The 17,391-nt window shown below is 26.2% G+C and overlaps 2 protein-coding genes across 10 annotated transcripts; one reads left to right on the forward strand and one right to left on the reverse strand.

Moving 5' to 3' along the window:
• Window positions 1–677: 677 nt before the first annotated feature.
• LOC122536104 (beta-1,4-glucuronyltransferase 1-like) lies at window positions 678–3,130 on the reverse strand. 4 transcript variants are annotated; one of them, XM_043668203.1, is made up of 5 exons: window positions 2,312–3,130; window positions 1,813–1,879; window positions 1,491–1,683; window positions 1,173–1,374; window positions 678–1,056 (listed from the first exon to the last, which is right to left on the reverse strand). In XM_043668203.1, the coding sequence occupies exons 1-5, from the start codon at window positions 2,894–2,896 to the stop codon at window positions 844–846; spliced, it is 1,260 nt and encodes a 419-aa protein (XP_043524138.1). In that variant the 5' UTR covers window positions 2,897–3,130; the 3' UTR covers window positions 678–843. The 4 variants fall into 4 exon arrangements, with proteins under 4 accessions (XP_043524138.1, XP_043524146.1, XP_043524122.1 ...); XM_043668211.1 differs by having other exon boundaries at window positions 2,351–3,129; XM_043668187.1 differs by having other exon boundaries at window positions 1,491–1,879; window positions 2,312–3,129.
• A 2,544-nt stretch (window positions 3,131–5,674) lies between these two features.
• LOC122536122 (open rectifier potassium channel protein 1-like) lies at window positions 5,675–17,071 on the forward strand. 6 transcript variants are annotated; one of them, XM_043668264.1, is made up of 7 exons: window positions 5,676–5,981; window positions 7,210–7,273; window positions 7,780–8,178; window positions 9,723–9,962; window positions 10,162–10,494; window positions 11,708–11,934; window positions 16,751–16,918. In XM_043668264.1, the coding sequence occupies exons 3-7, from the start codon at window positions 7,866–7,868 to the stop codon at window positions 16,787–16,789; spliced, it is 1,152 nt and encodes a 383-aa protein (XP_043524199.1). In that variant the 5' UTR covers window positions 5,676–5,981; window positions 7,210–7,273; window positions 7,780–7,865; the 3' UTR covers window positions 16,790–16,918. The 6 variants fall into 6 exon arrangements, with proteins under 6 accessions (XP_043524207.1, XP_043524199.1, XP_043524161.1 ...); XM_043668226.1 differs by having other exon boundaries at window positions 5,677–5,981; window positions 11,708–11,938; window positions 16,751–17,070; XM_043668246.1 differs by having other exon boundaries at window positions 5,678–5,981; window positions 7,888–8,178; window positions 11,708–11,938; window positions 16,751–17,069.
• Window positions 17,072–17,391: the final 320 nt, after the last annotated feature.

The raw sequence follows: 17,391 nt of genomic DNA on the forward strand, positions 1-17,391 counted from the left end.
ATCAAAAATTAATAAGTACTCGATTTTAGTTTCACATTACTTCAGTGCCGTACGAAGAAGAAGTAATACCTTGATCTTAAATTTATATAATTCTTGTATCATAAAAATTAATAAAATTAATTTTCATTTCAATAAATTGAAATAAATTAAAAAGAATTTCAAAGAATTAGAAAGTATTGTTAGTAAAATATATTAGCCTGATTTTATTTGATAAAACAGCATAATAATACGTTATAAAACAGTATAATATCCAAAAATTCTGTTCGATAATTTAGAAAATACGAGCATGTAAATATCTTTTTATCTCTAATATTTACAGATATAAGATTTATAATATACGTAACATTAAAAATTGATATTCTGTTTTTCATGTGAAACTTAAATTATATTTCTTTTGTTAAATGAATTTAGTAACTTTTTAATTGGCAGAATATATTTATATATCTATTTATTTCTCGATGTTTAAATCTCAAATTGCTATATCGCAATAGTAGTATCATTGTAATTATCAGCGTGATACTACACTCGTTTAGTAATTATAACTAATGATTATCAATTCGATACTACTATTGTGATATGTGTACATACATATTCATTGTTCACAGTTGTTATTACATTTTGTATATTTCTATTTTATATAGGCACATATTTTTTAGTTAATTTCTATTCGTTTATAAATATAAAAACAATTTTTTACATTAAATCGTAGTACAGACAACGATATTAAATTATTAAACAAACAACATATATATGTACATATGTAGCTATTTCTATATCTTAGTTTATTTTAGTCTTGCATTAAAAGCAATCTCTCTGAATACTGATTTCTCTTATCGAAAAATATTAATGTGCGCATTTGCGATTAGTAGGATATTGTTTCAATAAACGTCTAATTATACGTTGGTAGATACGAGCGTTTCTCCTTTCATGAGGCTTTAAAAATGCTTGTTTTGCTGCGTTGATTTTTGCTGTTTTTCGTTTAATACCCGGTGTATGGACTAAAAAGGCACCGTCGAGTATAATTAGTCGATAATTTAAAAGACACATCTCGAACATCTATAAAAAAAATATTGAAAAATTAATACAACACATATTAATCTTATGTGTCCAAAATTTTCTGTAACATAATTCCATTTCTTTTATCTTGTTAAATATTATCATATTTCCAATACCTGACTCATTTTGTCCTGTCTGCCTTCCCAAGACATTTCTTCAGCGTAAAAGGGATCATTTTGCGTCCCTATGAATACAGGTTCCCATCTGTGATATGGATATTCCCTTTTCGTAATAATAAGAGGTTTGACCTTACCCGGATCAGGCCTAATTAACCATCTAGCAAGTCCAGGAAATCTTTGACAATGTGAGCAAAGAAATCTATAAAACAGGACTTTGCTGTAAAATCTTCTTCGGAATTCGCAATTCTATGTATATAACAAGTAATCCTCTAGTATGAATTTTGTAAAATCATTCTTACGTAATTCCAGTTATACCTATGAAAATATACAGCTAAACCAGCCTTCGTTGCTAAAAGCAACTCTTTTTTTGTTAATGGCGGCAGTTCGTTCGACTCTATTTCAAATACTGGTACTACAAAGATAATCCCGGATTTTGGTGGCCTTTCACGGACGATTTCCATAAAACCAGATGCTAATTTCTGGCTAGGTAGTAATTCGATATCGGTTACTAGAACACGAATAGAGTTTGCTTGAACTCTAGCTACGTTTCTGGCTACATTAATAGGATAAATCATGCTTCTTTTCTTTCTTTCAGTCTCTGCATCTCCTTTCTGAAGATCAGACGCTGCACAATCACCCTGAACTTGAATAATCTGTTCTAAAGCTGGTGGACGACCCGCCGGAAATACCAGGTGTACAGAAACCTGTAAAAGAGTACACGTTGAAATTATAACACACGCGATTCCGTGTATTTAAATTTATATTTAAATTCGTATTTAAATTATATACGATGTAATATACGTTCGATTAATTTGAAAATATTAGTTAAACATACATTACACATATATCGTGTGTTTTACAGAGATTATTTCAAAATAATTCAAGTTACTTTTGTTAATTTTATATAATTTCTATATAGAGTCGAGCAAATTTTCAATCCTACATCGTACTTTAAAGAATATAATTTCTATGTAACATCTTTAAACATGATTTCTGATTGCGACAATAGAAAATTACCGTGTATCATCAATTGTACATTGAATATTTAATTGATACGAAAGGAAATTTGATGCAAAATATGATTTACAGATGAACACACATGCGGTATGCATATAATGTTTGAGGTTTAATCGTACTACTTGTGACCCGTTTTGAGAGCGAGTGCATAGGGAAACCTTGTACATTTCAGGTTCACATCGACAGGCCCGATCGAGGAGAGCAACGGCGATATTAGCGTCGAGACCAGGCGTGAAAACGGCCAGGCTTAATGGACCTTCCCATCTCCGAGCTAATTCCACAATTCCATAGACCTGATCTGCAGTGGCGTGCGTGCAGAGGGTCACCTGAGGCAGCTTGTTCCTCTCCTCGGTTCCGCGTAATATGAACGGTAGAACTCTGTAGGGGCTCTTCTCACCGATTTCAGGGCTCCAGCTGACTTTGGACGCCGGATACGAAAGCATATTCGGTAGGCCGTGGTACCATCTGCAAAAACTTCTGTTCCTAGGTTGTAGTCCCGCCATGTACATGCCCGCTGCGAAGGCAAATGCTCCTGTTTGCACATCTTGCTGAGAACTTGAATAACTTTTCGGTATTAAGATATCGCTGGTACTAATGATCAGTATTGGTAAATAAAATCCACGATTGACCAAGAGTCGACCAACCAGAATAAAGAGGAACATTAAACTTAACCAGATTAGGAACTTCCGACCAAAGCAACGCATTGTTATTAGAGAGGCAATTTTCCATGTTCTAAATGTAATAAATTCATTGAACCGATATGTACTTGGGCACTGCGGTTGGTTTCAGAGGAGACAAGACCGTCAATTTTGGATCGATACGGCGCAGGCGTGTCTATCTTCGATAATACAACTCGTCAGAATTTAAACTTGCGAGAGCAAAAAGATGCAACCTCAAATTAACGGAAAAATTGAACTTTTATAAATGCTAGGCAGGATAGATTGACTTAAACAATTACAATTTTTTTTTTATCTATTGTGCAATAATCATTCATAACCATTGCGGTAAAATTATTTACTTACATGATATATGACGCAATTGTTTATAGTATGTAATGTACAATGTAATTACGTACAATGTAATTACATAAATACTCATACAAATAATTTGTATAAATTACATATCTAAATAAAAATAAAACTTGCATGCATGCAAGCATATGTAGATATGACATGAAATGTATATTTTAATTCATAGTATTTCCTGTGAATACTGCTGATTATGGTTTATTAAATAGTATTTCCTGTGAATACTGCTGATTATGGTTTATTAAATTAACAATATTTAGTGTTTACCAGTGTTTAATATTTTTATGCATAATATATGTACTTAATATTGTCAACAAATTATTATTAATATATCTGTTATAAAAAAATGTAAATGAAATTTTTAATGTAAGCGAAATTAATGAAGACAAAACCTGTAAATACTATATAGTTCAATAAAAATTATATTACTTGAATATCTCCGTTATTTTCGGAGTAATACCAATTTTTCTTGCAGTTGGAGAGATTGTAAAGTTATCCCACCTTTTTAAATGAAAACATATATTTCCTTACGCATTAATCGATACAGCTCGATTTTTACTTTCTATAAAAAAGGTATTAATTTAGTATATCAAAAAATTATTAATTTAGAAGATATTTTAATTTTATAGTATTCATGTAACTGTGTATATACAATTTTTTAAATTTTGATAATATAATTAAAAAACGTTCAGACAGAATTTAGTTTTGCATCGGCTACAAATTGCAAAAAATATTGCTTTCAATAAAAAAGACACTTCAATTTTTTTAAATAGCACTACGTATTTTTGATTTTACGACGTAATTGATGCCAATACAAGTACAACGACCTCCCAACATCATGAACTTCAAATAATCTTAAGGACAAAAATTTTGATTTAAATTGTAGAAACATTATCATATGGAATTTTTTAAAAAGATGACAAATTGAAATTGTGAACATTGCTAAGATATTTTTTTAACCAACACACTTTAACTTTTTTATACATAAGTATTCATATTCAGTCACATATTATCGAGATAATAGTCACGTACTATCGAGATAAAATTTCCCTAATAATAACTTATGAAAAGAATCAGAATCTGAAACATAATAAATTTGCCCGTTAACGCTTATGACAAATATTAATACAAATTAATTCCTTCTGCATTGATGTTTCTCAACAATGTATCAACGTATTTGGCATTGTATATTGATTCGTACTGTAAGCAAAAGATGTTAATTTTGTACAAAGTTTCAAAATTATATGTCACGACCATCATATCATGATTCTATCTCAATTTGACAGAGATATATATACAAATAATTTGTAATAAAATTAACCTTGAGCTTGACCTTGATCTTGATCTTGAATTTCAAGATCAAATTTTTTGCTGTTTACCTCGTATTCTATTTATTACAAGGATTAAACTTGTCGAAAGAAACATGAATCGCAAATGATCCCTTGGAAAATTCTTATAGAGCCTTTTCCTTTTTTGAAAAACTTTCATCAGTTCTTATTTGGTCTTTGTTAACATGTTTACATTTCATAGTTAAATATAATATAAATATTATCATAGTTAAATATAATGTAAATATTGGTACAATGTAAACATGATTAACATATTATAATGTTATAATGTATATATTGGTACAATGTAAACATAGTTAACATGTTTACATTCCCTAGTTAAATATAATGTAAAATCATGTTATTAACGATAAAATAGGAGATGGTACTTTCATAACTAAAATATCTGGCAACGTGTTCTAAATAGAGTAGCTAATAATTTTATGATCTTAGATTACTTGAAAATTGCTTACGATATGAGAAAATATTTCAAACAAACCTTGACTGGTATCAAAGAGGATGTGATTTGGTGTTGTGTAGGTGAATGTGTAGAGGCATATAAAAATCAATTAATATTTTTTAAACAAATTTTTCTAATTCGTTTCTAATTATTAGAATACATTTTCTAATAATTGGTATGTAGAAAAATATTTAACAAATCATGTTAAGTTTAGGAGATATTAAATAATGAATATCTTCTAATTCTTTTTAGTATTTTTACATATAGATTAATAAATCGTATCGATTGATGCATTGAAAAACACAATTCTGCTTAAAAAAGCATAGTTACTGAGATTAACGGTCTTTTCGAATACAATGTAAAAAAATATTTTTGCTAATATCTCAGTAACTATGTATTTTACACCCTATTTGGTATTAATACTTATATATATATAAACTATATCAACTATATATTCATCACTATTTGTATAAGTGTGTATATAATAGTGATGAATATAAAGTTTCATAAAATTTCAGTATTACATGTTCATGATAATGTATTTACTATTTCGCATATATTATTTACATGTCATTGTATTGTCACGAGTGCAATGGTCTAATATCTTCATGATTGATCCCAAGGTTGTGTTCTAATTTTAGTGTATCGATGGAGAACCGTTTACGCTACTACACCTTTCACTGTAACATGCAATGCGCCAAATCTACTAAAATGCAATTCTATTGAAGCCAGTAGTTTCTCAATTGTACAAAGGAGTATACGGACTGTTTCATCCTAATTCCAAAATATTACAATTTTAAAGTTCAACTTTATATTACTTTCATTTCACTTCTGATGTGTCAACTGTGTTTATTATGTGTATAGTATACATAGTACGCATAGTGTTTAACTAGTGATACGTCTACTTTCATTCAACAAGCTTATGTATATATAATATCTCTACTGTATTTAAAAGGGACACACTCATTCATTGGTAAATACATAAAATACAGCTCTACCTGTTTCTATATTTTTAGATTATATTTACGAAGTATAACATATGAAAAAACAAACAGTTATTTGATCTAGAAAAGTAAAAGAATTATTGTTATTTGTTTGTAATTTTCAAATATCAAGTATCGTCTTACATTTAATCTACGTTCTTCAAGTACAGAGAATTGATTCAGTTATTTTATGCAAAAATAATTCTGTATATGTTTGTCCTTGCGTATTTTAAGTTCATAATGTATTATTTACAAGTTTTTTTAAACTTCCTTCGTACCTTGTTTTTTCGAAAAGTTTCAAAAAGTTACGTATATGAATAAACTCTTCTTTTTAATGATACAGACATTTTTCGTTTGAATATTATAGAAAAGATTAAAATTAAAAGAAATAATTTTGTTTTACCAAAATATACTTTTTAATATTAAAAAGTTCCTGGTTTATTCCGAATACTATTACATGTGCCCATAATTTAATTTCCAAATTATCAGTAGTATTATTATCATAACTAAGCTTTTTGCTTATTTTACAAAAAATCTGAAAAAATTAAAACATAAGTGTATGCAAACTATGCAATTGTTCCTCATTTAATTCATTAATTGGTGTAATTTTTATTAAGACATTTCTGAGTAGTTCGACAAATATAATAATTTATTTGTGTTTGAATTTACTTCTATCTACTAGTGTGCAAATGCGTATATTTTAAATAATATTAAAAGTTCAGCTTTCAAAAATTATCTATAATTCTACATTATTGGCTTTTAACAGAAAAGTCGTTTCTGTAATTCTATGTACAACAACTGTTCATATAAGATTTCAATGATAGACTTTTTTTATTGAATGAATAGGATCAATTTAATTTTTTATCCTTTTTTTATTTTATGAATATTATATTTAATTTGTTGTTTCATTTACCATTTGTAAAATTACACTTTTACAAAGCGCGATAGTAAAATAAAATTATCAATAAGATTTTTACTTAATTAAACATTCTTCGATTAGTTTTAATGAGTCAAGCGACCTTTCTTTATAAAAAAAGAACATATTTTTATAACAGAAAGTTATTAATGATACGTGTAAAAATATGCAGTTATATGTATTCGATTATTTTTTTTTTAATATATAAAGAGTACGTTAAGAAACTGATTTTGTTTTAAATAAAATCAAAAAGATTATTATTTATATTTTAAAACAACCTAAATTTGTTTTTGTTATTTCAGATGTTGCTGCAACTATAGATCATAAATTTTTGGATTATAAAATTTTCTTATATTGCATTCATTAGTAAGATGTTATATAATTTCATAATTTATAGTAATATTATACGAAATAAAAAGGAACAATCGTTTTATAATATTAGTTTTCTACCTGGATTTCAAGAAGATTCTACAATTGCAGCAATGAAATAGAATGAAATTTAATATGAAATTTATTCAGTTATTCATTTTAATAATTTCATTTTAAGCACTAATCAAGATAAATTTCGAAAATATTAAAAGATCTGTATATTATGATTGCCAACTTTATATTAAAAATAAAACGCTATTATTAAGCTGTTTTTTCTCATACAAGTATCTTTTACAAATATTTTACCATTTGTATCGTTTATTGTTTTTTTTTTTTTTCAATATTGTTTTTTTTTTTATCAATATTCTTTATAAATTAAGTCCATTCACATCGAAATGCCATTAATAAACAATTACAAAATGGACGACTAGGGCACCAATGGTTGTACATACATATGTATAAAAAAATAAAATATACATTGTTGCTTTCATATGTTGATATAGAAGCAACAAAGAATAAAGTTAAAGAAAGTAATCACTATTGATGATAGCATCGTAATTCATAAGTAGAGGGACCCTGACCTTTGTCGATGGACGTACCCCTTTTTCCAGCACCGCCAATCCTTGGGGGTGTTGCGACGCCTGTTAGTGATGTTATAGACGTTGCGAAGTTGACACCTGTTTCACTATCCGCTGTTACATGCACGCGTAAACAACATGTGGAGAAGAAAATGCACAGAGCACTCAAAATCCACAAAATACGACATTCCACTCATAGGAACTTAGTACATCCTAAACAGAAGGACCAAATCGAATGTCGTGTTACCAAATTTCACATAACAATGACAGAACAGCAGAGGCACGACGAAACTGAAGACGACAATGATGTAGTCTTTGCAATTGGTATGACGAATTTTTATCAAGTTTTCTAGTTTTTATCAGTTGTGATACATAGTAACATGTTAAAGGTATTCATATCTTTATTTAAATTTCAACAATTTCAATAATTTTAATTTTTAATTTCACTGACGAACCAAACGGGCGTTTTAAGATTATTCAAAAGCAATCATTTAGACTGACATATATTCTAGTAAATATTATTAATGAATACTCTGTTTTAAGAGTAAATAATTTACAGTGTTAAACTATATGGACCTATTATCTTATAAATATATAATATTTAAACTTTTTATGGTTTCATTATATATTACGGTTGTTTATTTCTTAACATAGTAACTTAATCTAACAGAGATATATCAATGTACAGTATATGTTAAGACATAAAAATTTACAAACAATTTTTGACGATATCAAATATTGTTAAGATCACACAGAGTTCTCCGTCTGTCTGACTGACTGTCTTTCTTTTCCTTTTTCTCGCTTTCTCTATCTTTATTATTCTACATATAAATATAATCCTAATTAATTTGATATATTTAATTATAATGATATAATTAATTTAATTACATGTCGATTAATTATTTAATAATAGACATTTAATATTAAAATTGGATTTTAATGAACATCAATTCTTATTAATAATTTTCTACAATTCCTTTTTATAATTGCGCAAAATTTTATACTTTTACGTTACACAAGTATAACGTTTAACTTATTTGTTAAGAAGTTATAAAATTGACATATCTAGTTAGCTTTAATACAAGTTATTGCAATAAAAATTAAGTAGACGTAAATAAACAGGATAATAAAAGGAAAAATAAAATGTATGACAACTGAAATTCCGATTGAAGGAGATTGTCCGTTATTCTAGAATGTTTTTAAACTTTTCTATAATTAGTGACACATGTTTCTTTATTGTCAAGGTTATACACATACATAGCATATGGAATTATACGGAAGTATAAAGTTGATGACTATATTACTAGTTGGTTACATACTCTATCCCTGGTTTCATTAATAATAACACGTTAAGAAGAACTAAATCAATACGTAAGGAAAAACCGAATGTAGGCCGACGGAATATACTGTAGTCTTTAAAATTGGAAGTTGAATCTAAGAAAATTGATACCAAGTCGTATATACTGTATATATTGTAGCATAAGTTATGGAAATATATTAATAAATTATTTAACAAATTAAGAATCTAATCTTCCACATGTTGACACACAATATGCATGTTAAACTTATCATTATTAGAGACAATATTAGGTCTCATATCGAACTTGAAACTTTACTATAACAAAGAAAAGAATCTGTTGAAGCATATAAAATAAATAACAAAAATAAATAAAAATATAATATTTCCTTTTCAGCACTTTTTATTCACTTTTTTCATCTTGACATTATTTATATAGACAATAATTGTGTATTATGATTCCAAAGCATGAAAACCATTTTTAAACGTTAGAATGAAATTAAATATTTCAAAAGTACAGTATATTGTTATACTCTGAAAGTATAGTAATAATTTAATCTATTATTCTTAGATACGCCTACAACAATATCGGAAGAAATTTCCCCGCGAAATAAAACGACCACAAATTCCGAAAAATCAACAAAATCAATTGCTATTCAAACAATAGTTGGACTACCATTGCGACTCAGGGTTTTACCATCCGTTAGAGATATTGTCGAAGAAAAAGATGTAGATTCATCAAACGTAAAAGGATTTTCTAAAATGTGGAAACATATTAGATTTCTAGGAAGATTATCACTTTCTTTGTTCGGTAAAAATAAATTGACATCTTCTTTTTCGTTCATAACTTGTAATTGTTATTAAGAAAATACAATAATCATAATTCTTATATATATATATATATATATATATAAAATAGCTTTATCGAATAAAATAATTTGTATATTAGCAAATAATCTTAATAATTTACTTTCGTTATTTTTGTTTAACATATGATTTACATATTGCAGGATTAGTATGGTTACTTACCATTTGGGCCATTGTCGGTGCAGTGGCTTTTTGTGCAATAGAAGGACCACGAGAACGCGAACAAGTTGTAAAGTTAAAGAATATGCAGAAAGATTTAGCAGTTGGTTTAGCAACAGAATTGAGACAGCTGCGCACAGAGAAAGAAGAAGACGTAGAACCACTTTGGAGCAACAAAGTGCACCAATACGTGGAAAAACATGAAGAGCTACTGTTGATGGCGGTTAATTCTGGATATGGCGAAAATGGAAACAGTGGACAACTGTGGACGTTTCCTGGTTGCATCTTATTTGCCCTATCGCTTCTGACTACTCTCGGTAATTTAGATTTAGATTTCTAGTAAATATATTTCAATTATTGCGATAAATATATGGAAAAAGATATTGATATACATCGATACATCGATATATCGGCGAAAGATTTCAGTATATAGACATCGTGATAATTATCAAGAAACAGGGACTCCTCGCCAATTTTAATGAACTTGAAAGGTCAAGGCTTATGATTCTGAATAATTTTTTCCCTATACATATCACCGCAGCTCAGCCGTAGTTTCCAAGATATTTATAAATATCTGTTTTATAACTTTTCAAAGGGCAAACTTCACCGATTTCAATGATTCTTGGATTTCTAACGAGATATTCGAAATAAATCTTGTAATTTCATAGTGACTTTGGAAAAATGTTTTTCCACCGGTCAATGAATCCCTTAAAATAATTATTTGAATGATTCCATTTAGCTGAGATATACTATAGCTGAATACTTCAATAAATCTTTCATACTTTCTTTCTTGAGCCCCACAAACAACTTATTCGTGAAGAATCATTAATTTTTGTGAATTATTTCGAAATGACGACAGTTTTTTTGGCCACCACTGATCGTCGATTCCCCTTTAAAAAGGGAAATTCCTCTTTTTAAATTGAATATTTTAGTTAGACTTATTGTCTGGTGGGATGCAGATATATTTAAAAATGTATTTTCAATACTACACTTTGTATTTATATATAGATTATGTTTGACTATTTAGACTATTTTAAACCGATCGGCCTATTCCAAACTTTCATTTTGGGTTTTAATTTCTTGAGTCTTGTAATATTTACAAAAATCCTTTTTGTAAATATTATTTTTATGTAAAATGAAATTATCTCCAAAATTCCAATCGATTTGAAAATGACATGTTTTCACTGAAGATTTTTTCGTCTAGCTCTGAAATTAAAATCGAGCGGCCGTAACATACCTGTATGAAGAAAAATTATTCAGAATTTTGACAACATATTTCAAGATCATTGAAATCGGCCAGAAATCTCCTTTTCTAGATAATTATCTATTGTTTCTTTAAGTAATTAATGTAAAATATAATAAATATAATATTCTTTCGAAATATAAAGTTTATTTCTACAATATATAGTTTATTTCTATTTTCTTATACTATTTTTTACGTGCTTAAACGACGTAATTATACATAAGCAAATAAATTTTTTTTTTACCTCCGCTAGTTCTTAATTCGCTTCCATTTTCTTTAATTCGTAGGTTTTGGTGCTCCAGTTCCACGGACAACAATTGGTCGAACAGTAACTGTTATTTTTGCAGCTATTGGTATACCTGCACATTTTCTTTTAATTATGAATCTTGGTCTTCTATTAGCAGTACGATTACAGAGATATGCCATAGCAAGAAAATTTAAAGGATACGATCTAACAGATCTAAGTTATTTGCCGCCAGTGCCGAAATGGGTTAAGATAGTGCCCTTCGTTTGTGTAGGTAATTATAAATCATAATGCATACTATATACATATACTTATAATATGTGCATAGATTTGCTATAAAGTTGGTTGGTACTACGACATGCTTATACTACAAAATAGAAAATATATGTTTGATTTATAATAATTTTTAATTACTTAGACATTTTCTTATACAGGATGTACCTAACGATTTTTCAGACACTTCGGATCATTGTAGAAAAAACTATTCACAATAAAAATTAGTCAGCTTTTAGTTGACTACAATCTACAATGTAAAAAATTCTCAAAAAATTGTTTTCTTTTTTAAATCTCAAGGTAACCCTGAATTTTAAAAAATAGTATCATGGAAGGTAATCATTTTCATGTAACTTAATTTTTCAATAAAATTAAAACAAGTTTTCATAGTAACATTTCCCTTGATTAAAACGAAATTCCGAGACTCAAGATCACAGTGTAACAGATCGTTGAATTTGTCTTGATGCCACTGCAATAGTGTTATTCAAAAAATTTCAATGTCACCTTAACATTTAACCTGAACATTGTTTTTTACAATGATTAAAAGTGCTTAAAAAATCGTGGCGACTGTATTCATGCTAATTCACACTACTTTAATATTTTATCATCCACGTTAAATGAGCATTAACTGTTTATTAGATAACCTTGTGTGTGCATATCATTTTTTTTACTGTAGTTATATTTTATTAGCTTATATAAAGCTTTCTAAGAAATCCTAGCTGTCTGACATTAATTAGAAAGTCACACAATACAGTATATTTACCTTAAATGTTTACACGTGATTATTCCTCTAAGAATTAAAAATATGAAAAAATAAAAGCGTGGTATTGAAAGAGACATAGAATGATATATGTCAAACTGTTTATATGTCAAAAATCTTACCAAGTTGTATATAATGTATCTTATATCTTTGTGCAAATAGGAAGGACAAAAAAACCGTGGCACACTTCCGTTTAATTTTAACAATGTTTCGGAATGAATTTCTTTCCACGTTTCTTTTAATTTCTTCCATAAGTTTTTTTTTTATTTTGAACACCTTTCTGAAGGCTTCTGTCCAATTCATCCCAAAATACATTGATTCGATTTTTTAAATATATATACATATTTTTTATATACTTTGAAATATTTATTTGGACCATATACGTTAAATATCAGTTTTGTTTTCAAGTTTTATTATTATAAAATAGAGTAAATAGAGTACATATAACAAGATTGTATAATAAAATTAACCCGGAAAAGTATATCTGTGTTCTAGTAACTGTTTAGATCAAAATAAGCAAATGCCCGGTGACTTATGGACGGGAGTGTGTCTACATATATTATATATTATATTATATATATATACATATTTTTTTTTTATGGATGAGATTAAAAAGTTAAAGAAACATTGAACCAAGTATGTAATGTATCGAGATTTTGAGAAATCAACTTGATTTTTTCCAAAAGTGGCTTTTTTATTTTTGCACAAAATTCTCGAAAAATCCTCGTGTCTATTTCTATAAATTAAATTTCGCGAAAAGTATATAAAGTATGAAATATAAAGTGTATATAAATATGAATTTAAAACGATGTAAATATGTACATGTTTTAACTAAACTTGTTTTAGTTTTTTATTTAGTTCAGTATCTAATCCTAATTATTGCAAGAAGTGAAAAATTAATAATAAAAAGAATTATAACTTTGAAAGTATATTAAAAATAAAAAGCTATATATATATACTATAAAGCTATATATAAGTATATATACTTTAAAAGTATATTAAAAAAGTAAAGCTTTTGATCAAATTGTATCGGGTAATCAAATAGTCCTGAATAATAATTTACAACGTATTACGTATGTACAATATATACATTATGTAAAATTATAATAGTGTCATTATTTTTTTCTATTAATATAATAATAAATATAACACTCTAATATTAATTCAAGGTCAAACATTTATCATCATAATATGATATATCCTTTGATTATCTATACAATTTTTATCTGAAATGTTTTTTTATATGTCTGATATTTACAGAAAACACTTAAAATGGACATATCTATTTTATGAAGGTTTCGTAATTGACTTTATATATTCGTATAAATACACTATTCATTTTTATTTCACATGTTTCATAAAAAGATATTTTATTTTTATTAGAACTTTATTTAATCAGAAAATAAAACAGTATAAAACTAGATTCAAACAATACCTATAGCTATACTAATATATATATGTATATATCTATCTACATATATATACATATATATGGTATACCATATTATATATCTATCTATATATAATTTAGTATACATGCTTATTTACAGTGCATCTCTAATTTATTTATTTGCTTTTTATTTAATCATACTTATACTCTACTTATAATTTTATGTTATTACTTTGTTTTTACATGTTAATTTTTTTGTTTTTCTTTCTCTTTTTTATTCTTCCAAATAGAATACATGTAGCTTCTATCTACTATTTTCTACATTTACTTTTTTCTCTTTATAAAAATAAACATATATATATTCAGCTCTTATTCTTCAAAAATTTTAGCAATTGAAAATATTCTTTTACTACATTTTGTGTATGATATACATATACATATCATTTATACATTGTATACATATCATTTATATTTGATATACATATCATGTTACATTCTCGTTTGAGTTTTTATATGTATACATATGATTTAATTTTCACTGACAACACTTATTTTGCTGATAGTCTAATTTATTTTATTTAACAATTATTATCTATCATTTTTTATGAACTCTATTCATTTGATCAAATTTCAATCAATACCTAATTGTTGCTAGATGAATTTACTTATTTAAATTCATATTATATAAATGAAAAGTCATTAATTTAAAAAATTAATAAAAAAAGAGAATTATAGATTCAACTATTTGTTTTCTAACAAGTTCATATAAATGGAGTTCTACTATATTAAACTTTTACTGTTATTGCAATATTTTTTTACATATTTATCTATATATTTATATATATTTATATATATTTATATATGATTAAATCTTTCTGATACTTTTATTATTTTTTTTTTACTTAAATTGTTATATTATTGTATTATTGATTTCATATTTATATTTGTTGAGTTTACTTTTTATGCGAAGGTGTAAATTTTGTACTTTTCTATTTAATACTATTTAATACTATTTAAATACTTTTCTATTCAATCTATGTTTATTAACTAATACCAGTCAGTAATTAACCTTTTTCTATTATTTTGTACGCTGAATTTATCTAACTCTAACCATATATTTGATTTGTTTTTTGATACAGTTATACTATCCTTTCTGGAAATCAAATTGTATTCTTTCTATGTCTATTGAATATCATAAGCTTCATAATCCTATATTTAGAAAAAAAAATCATTACTATTGGTTTAAATAATTTTATTATTGCGTTCCAATTGCTATATCATTTTTATTCTGAATATTATTATTTTATTGATATTAGTAGGATATGTTTAGCATAAACTGTATAAAAATCTTTGAACCTTGAAAAAGATTAGTAAATATTTCCACAAAATATTCGTTCCACTAAAAATCAATTCAAAACATATTTATAATAAAAATTGAAAATTTTATTATAAAAAAAATATATGACAAAAAAATTTTATTATAAAGAAAATATATGACAAACATATGAAATATATGAAAAAAATTTCGTAGGTGATTAAATTAATCATTTAAAGAAACAAAATTACATACTTCATTCATTAATTAATAGTTCCATTGTATAAAATCACGGTAAATCATTTTTGCGACTTTTTCGAATTACACCATTTCGATACAATTTTTTTCTCAGATGCTTCATTATATCATCAATTTTTTTAATTTAAAAAATACAATATATTATTATTTTGGGAAAAAGCATCTATCTTTAACCAAAATAGCTCAATTAAAATAATTGCCTGCCAAGTAAGAGAACCCCTTGTTAATCAAATCTAACTAGACTCGTATTACGATCTAACATCAAATCAATCAAATATTTTTGTTTTCCACAAAAAGAAATTTTAGTTCATACATAAATAGTAAAGGTTAAAATCTAAACGCGTGAGCAGAGGAGGGATTGCAAACCAAATCGTATCTATCCTACTTTAATCTATCCTAATTATTATCCTATTATTATCCTAAACTAAAGTAAGTTGGATTATATTTATTTGATTATATTTTTTCATTTTATTTGATTCTATTTTCGGCTAGGCTCCATGCGTTTACATTTTTAACTTTCTCAAAATCAATATGTGTATATATATATATATATATATATATATATATATATATATATAAACTGAAAAATGTTTTCATTTATTTTTTTAAATACTAGAAATTTAAACACTTTTCAAATTGCTCTATTTCACAGCTTGTTAAAAACGGACGCCTTTTCCCAAAATTATACGAACATATATTTTTCAGTTCCAAAAAATGTTTAAAATATATTATTTTTTTCAACTTCTCCCAATTGAGTTCCTATTTTAATGATATAATAAAGTGTTTAAGAAAAAAAGAAAAAATCTAAAAGTCATTAAAATGCATATTTTAAACATAACAAAATATTATCTAATAAATAAATATAAAATTTGATTAAATATACTAAAAAAATATTTTTTATTCAAAAGAAAATATATTATTTATTAATTTTATTTATTAACCAAAAAATACTTAATTTTATAGAATAAGAAATAGATGAATATAAATTTATTAAGTTTTTGCAAAAGATAATTTCCAATAGAATTATTTGAAAACATCTAATTATAAAGCATCAAATTTACTTACGAAAATGACTTATTTCAAATTACAGCCAGTTACTATCTGTTGGGAGTTCTGTGTTTCGGAGTAGCCAGATCCAGACCAATTGCAGCAAGTGTTTTATTTCCTCTAGATTTTACAGCTGCTGGTGGTCTTTCAACAATAGTTGGCTATGTGCGAATATTATATGGTCTTTATTTGGAAGGCGCAGTCACGATTGCTGCTATCGCAGTTGCAGTTTTGGGTGTATCAACTACTCAAAATTTGACTAATATTGGTCTCAAATACGGCTTATTAATTGAAGCGTAATATATTCAATAAATATTTTATATTTCGAATATAATTGTTTTAAAAATAATTTTTCATAAAGAATTATTTACTTATATTTATTTCAACAAATTATATTAAATTGATATGTAAGCTAGTAAAATATAATTTTAAAACCATTTTAGAATAAAATATTGTAAAAAGTATATTAGTATTATTCTATAAAATATATTAGTATTATTCTATTTTATTTCATATCATATATCTTAATCATGAAATATATATTACAAGTAATAGTAAATTTTTATGCATTTCTATTTTTGTGAACATAATTAGAAAAGTGAATTAGTTTCGAGTATGAAGTCGAAGTCTGTTTTATTTACTAATTACTACAATAAGTTCTTTGACTTTATATATTTTTTCACA

Source organism: Frieseomelitta varia, unplaced genomic scaffold, assembly GCF_011392965.1.
Source record: "Frieseomelitta varia isolate USP_RPSP 00005682 unplaced genomic scaffold, Fvar_1.2 scaffold_154, whole genome shotgun sequence".
NCBI classification, from domain to species: domain Eukaryota; kingdom Metazoa; phylum Arthropoda; class Insecta; order Hymenoptera; family Apidae; genus Frieseomelitta; species Frieseomelitta varia.

Excerpts from the sequence above, each read along its gene's own strand:
- LOC122536104 (XM_043668187.1), bottom strand. The coding sequence starts at position 2,896 with ATGCGTTGCTTTGGTCGGAAGTTCCTAATCTGGTTAAGTTTAATGTTC. Across the intron at positions 1,880-2,311 it reads CTCAAAACGGGTCACAAGTA|GTTTCTGTACACCTGGTATT; the intron begins GTACGATTAAAC and ends ACTCTTTTACAG. Across the intron at positions 1,375-1,490 it reads TTAGCTGTATATTTTCATAG|ATTTCTTTGCTCACATTGTC; the intron begins GTATAACTGGAA and ends CCTGTTTTATAG.
- LOC122536122 (XM_043668226.1), top strand. The coding sequence starts at position 7,866 with ATGGACGTACCCCTTTTTCCAGCACCGCCAATCCTTGGGGGTGTTGCG. Across the intron at positions 9,963-10,161 it reads ATTATCACTTTCTTTGTTCG|GATTAGTATGGTTACTTACC; the intron begins GTAAAAATAAAT and ends TACATATTGCAG. Across the intron at positions 11,939-16,750 it reads AGTGCCCTTCGTTTGTGTAG|CCAGTTACTATCTGTTGGGA; the intron begins GTAATTATAAAT and ends TTCAAATTACAG.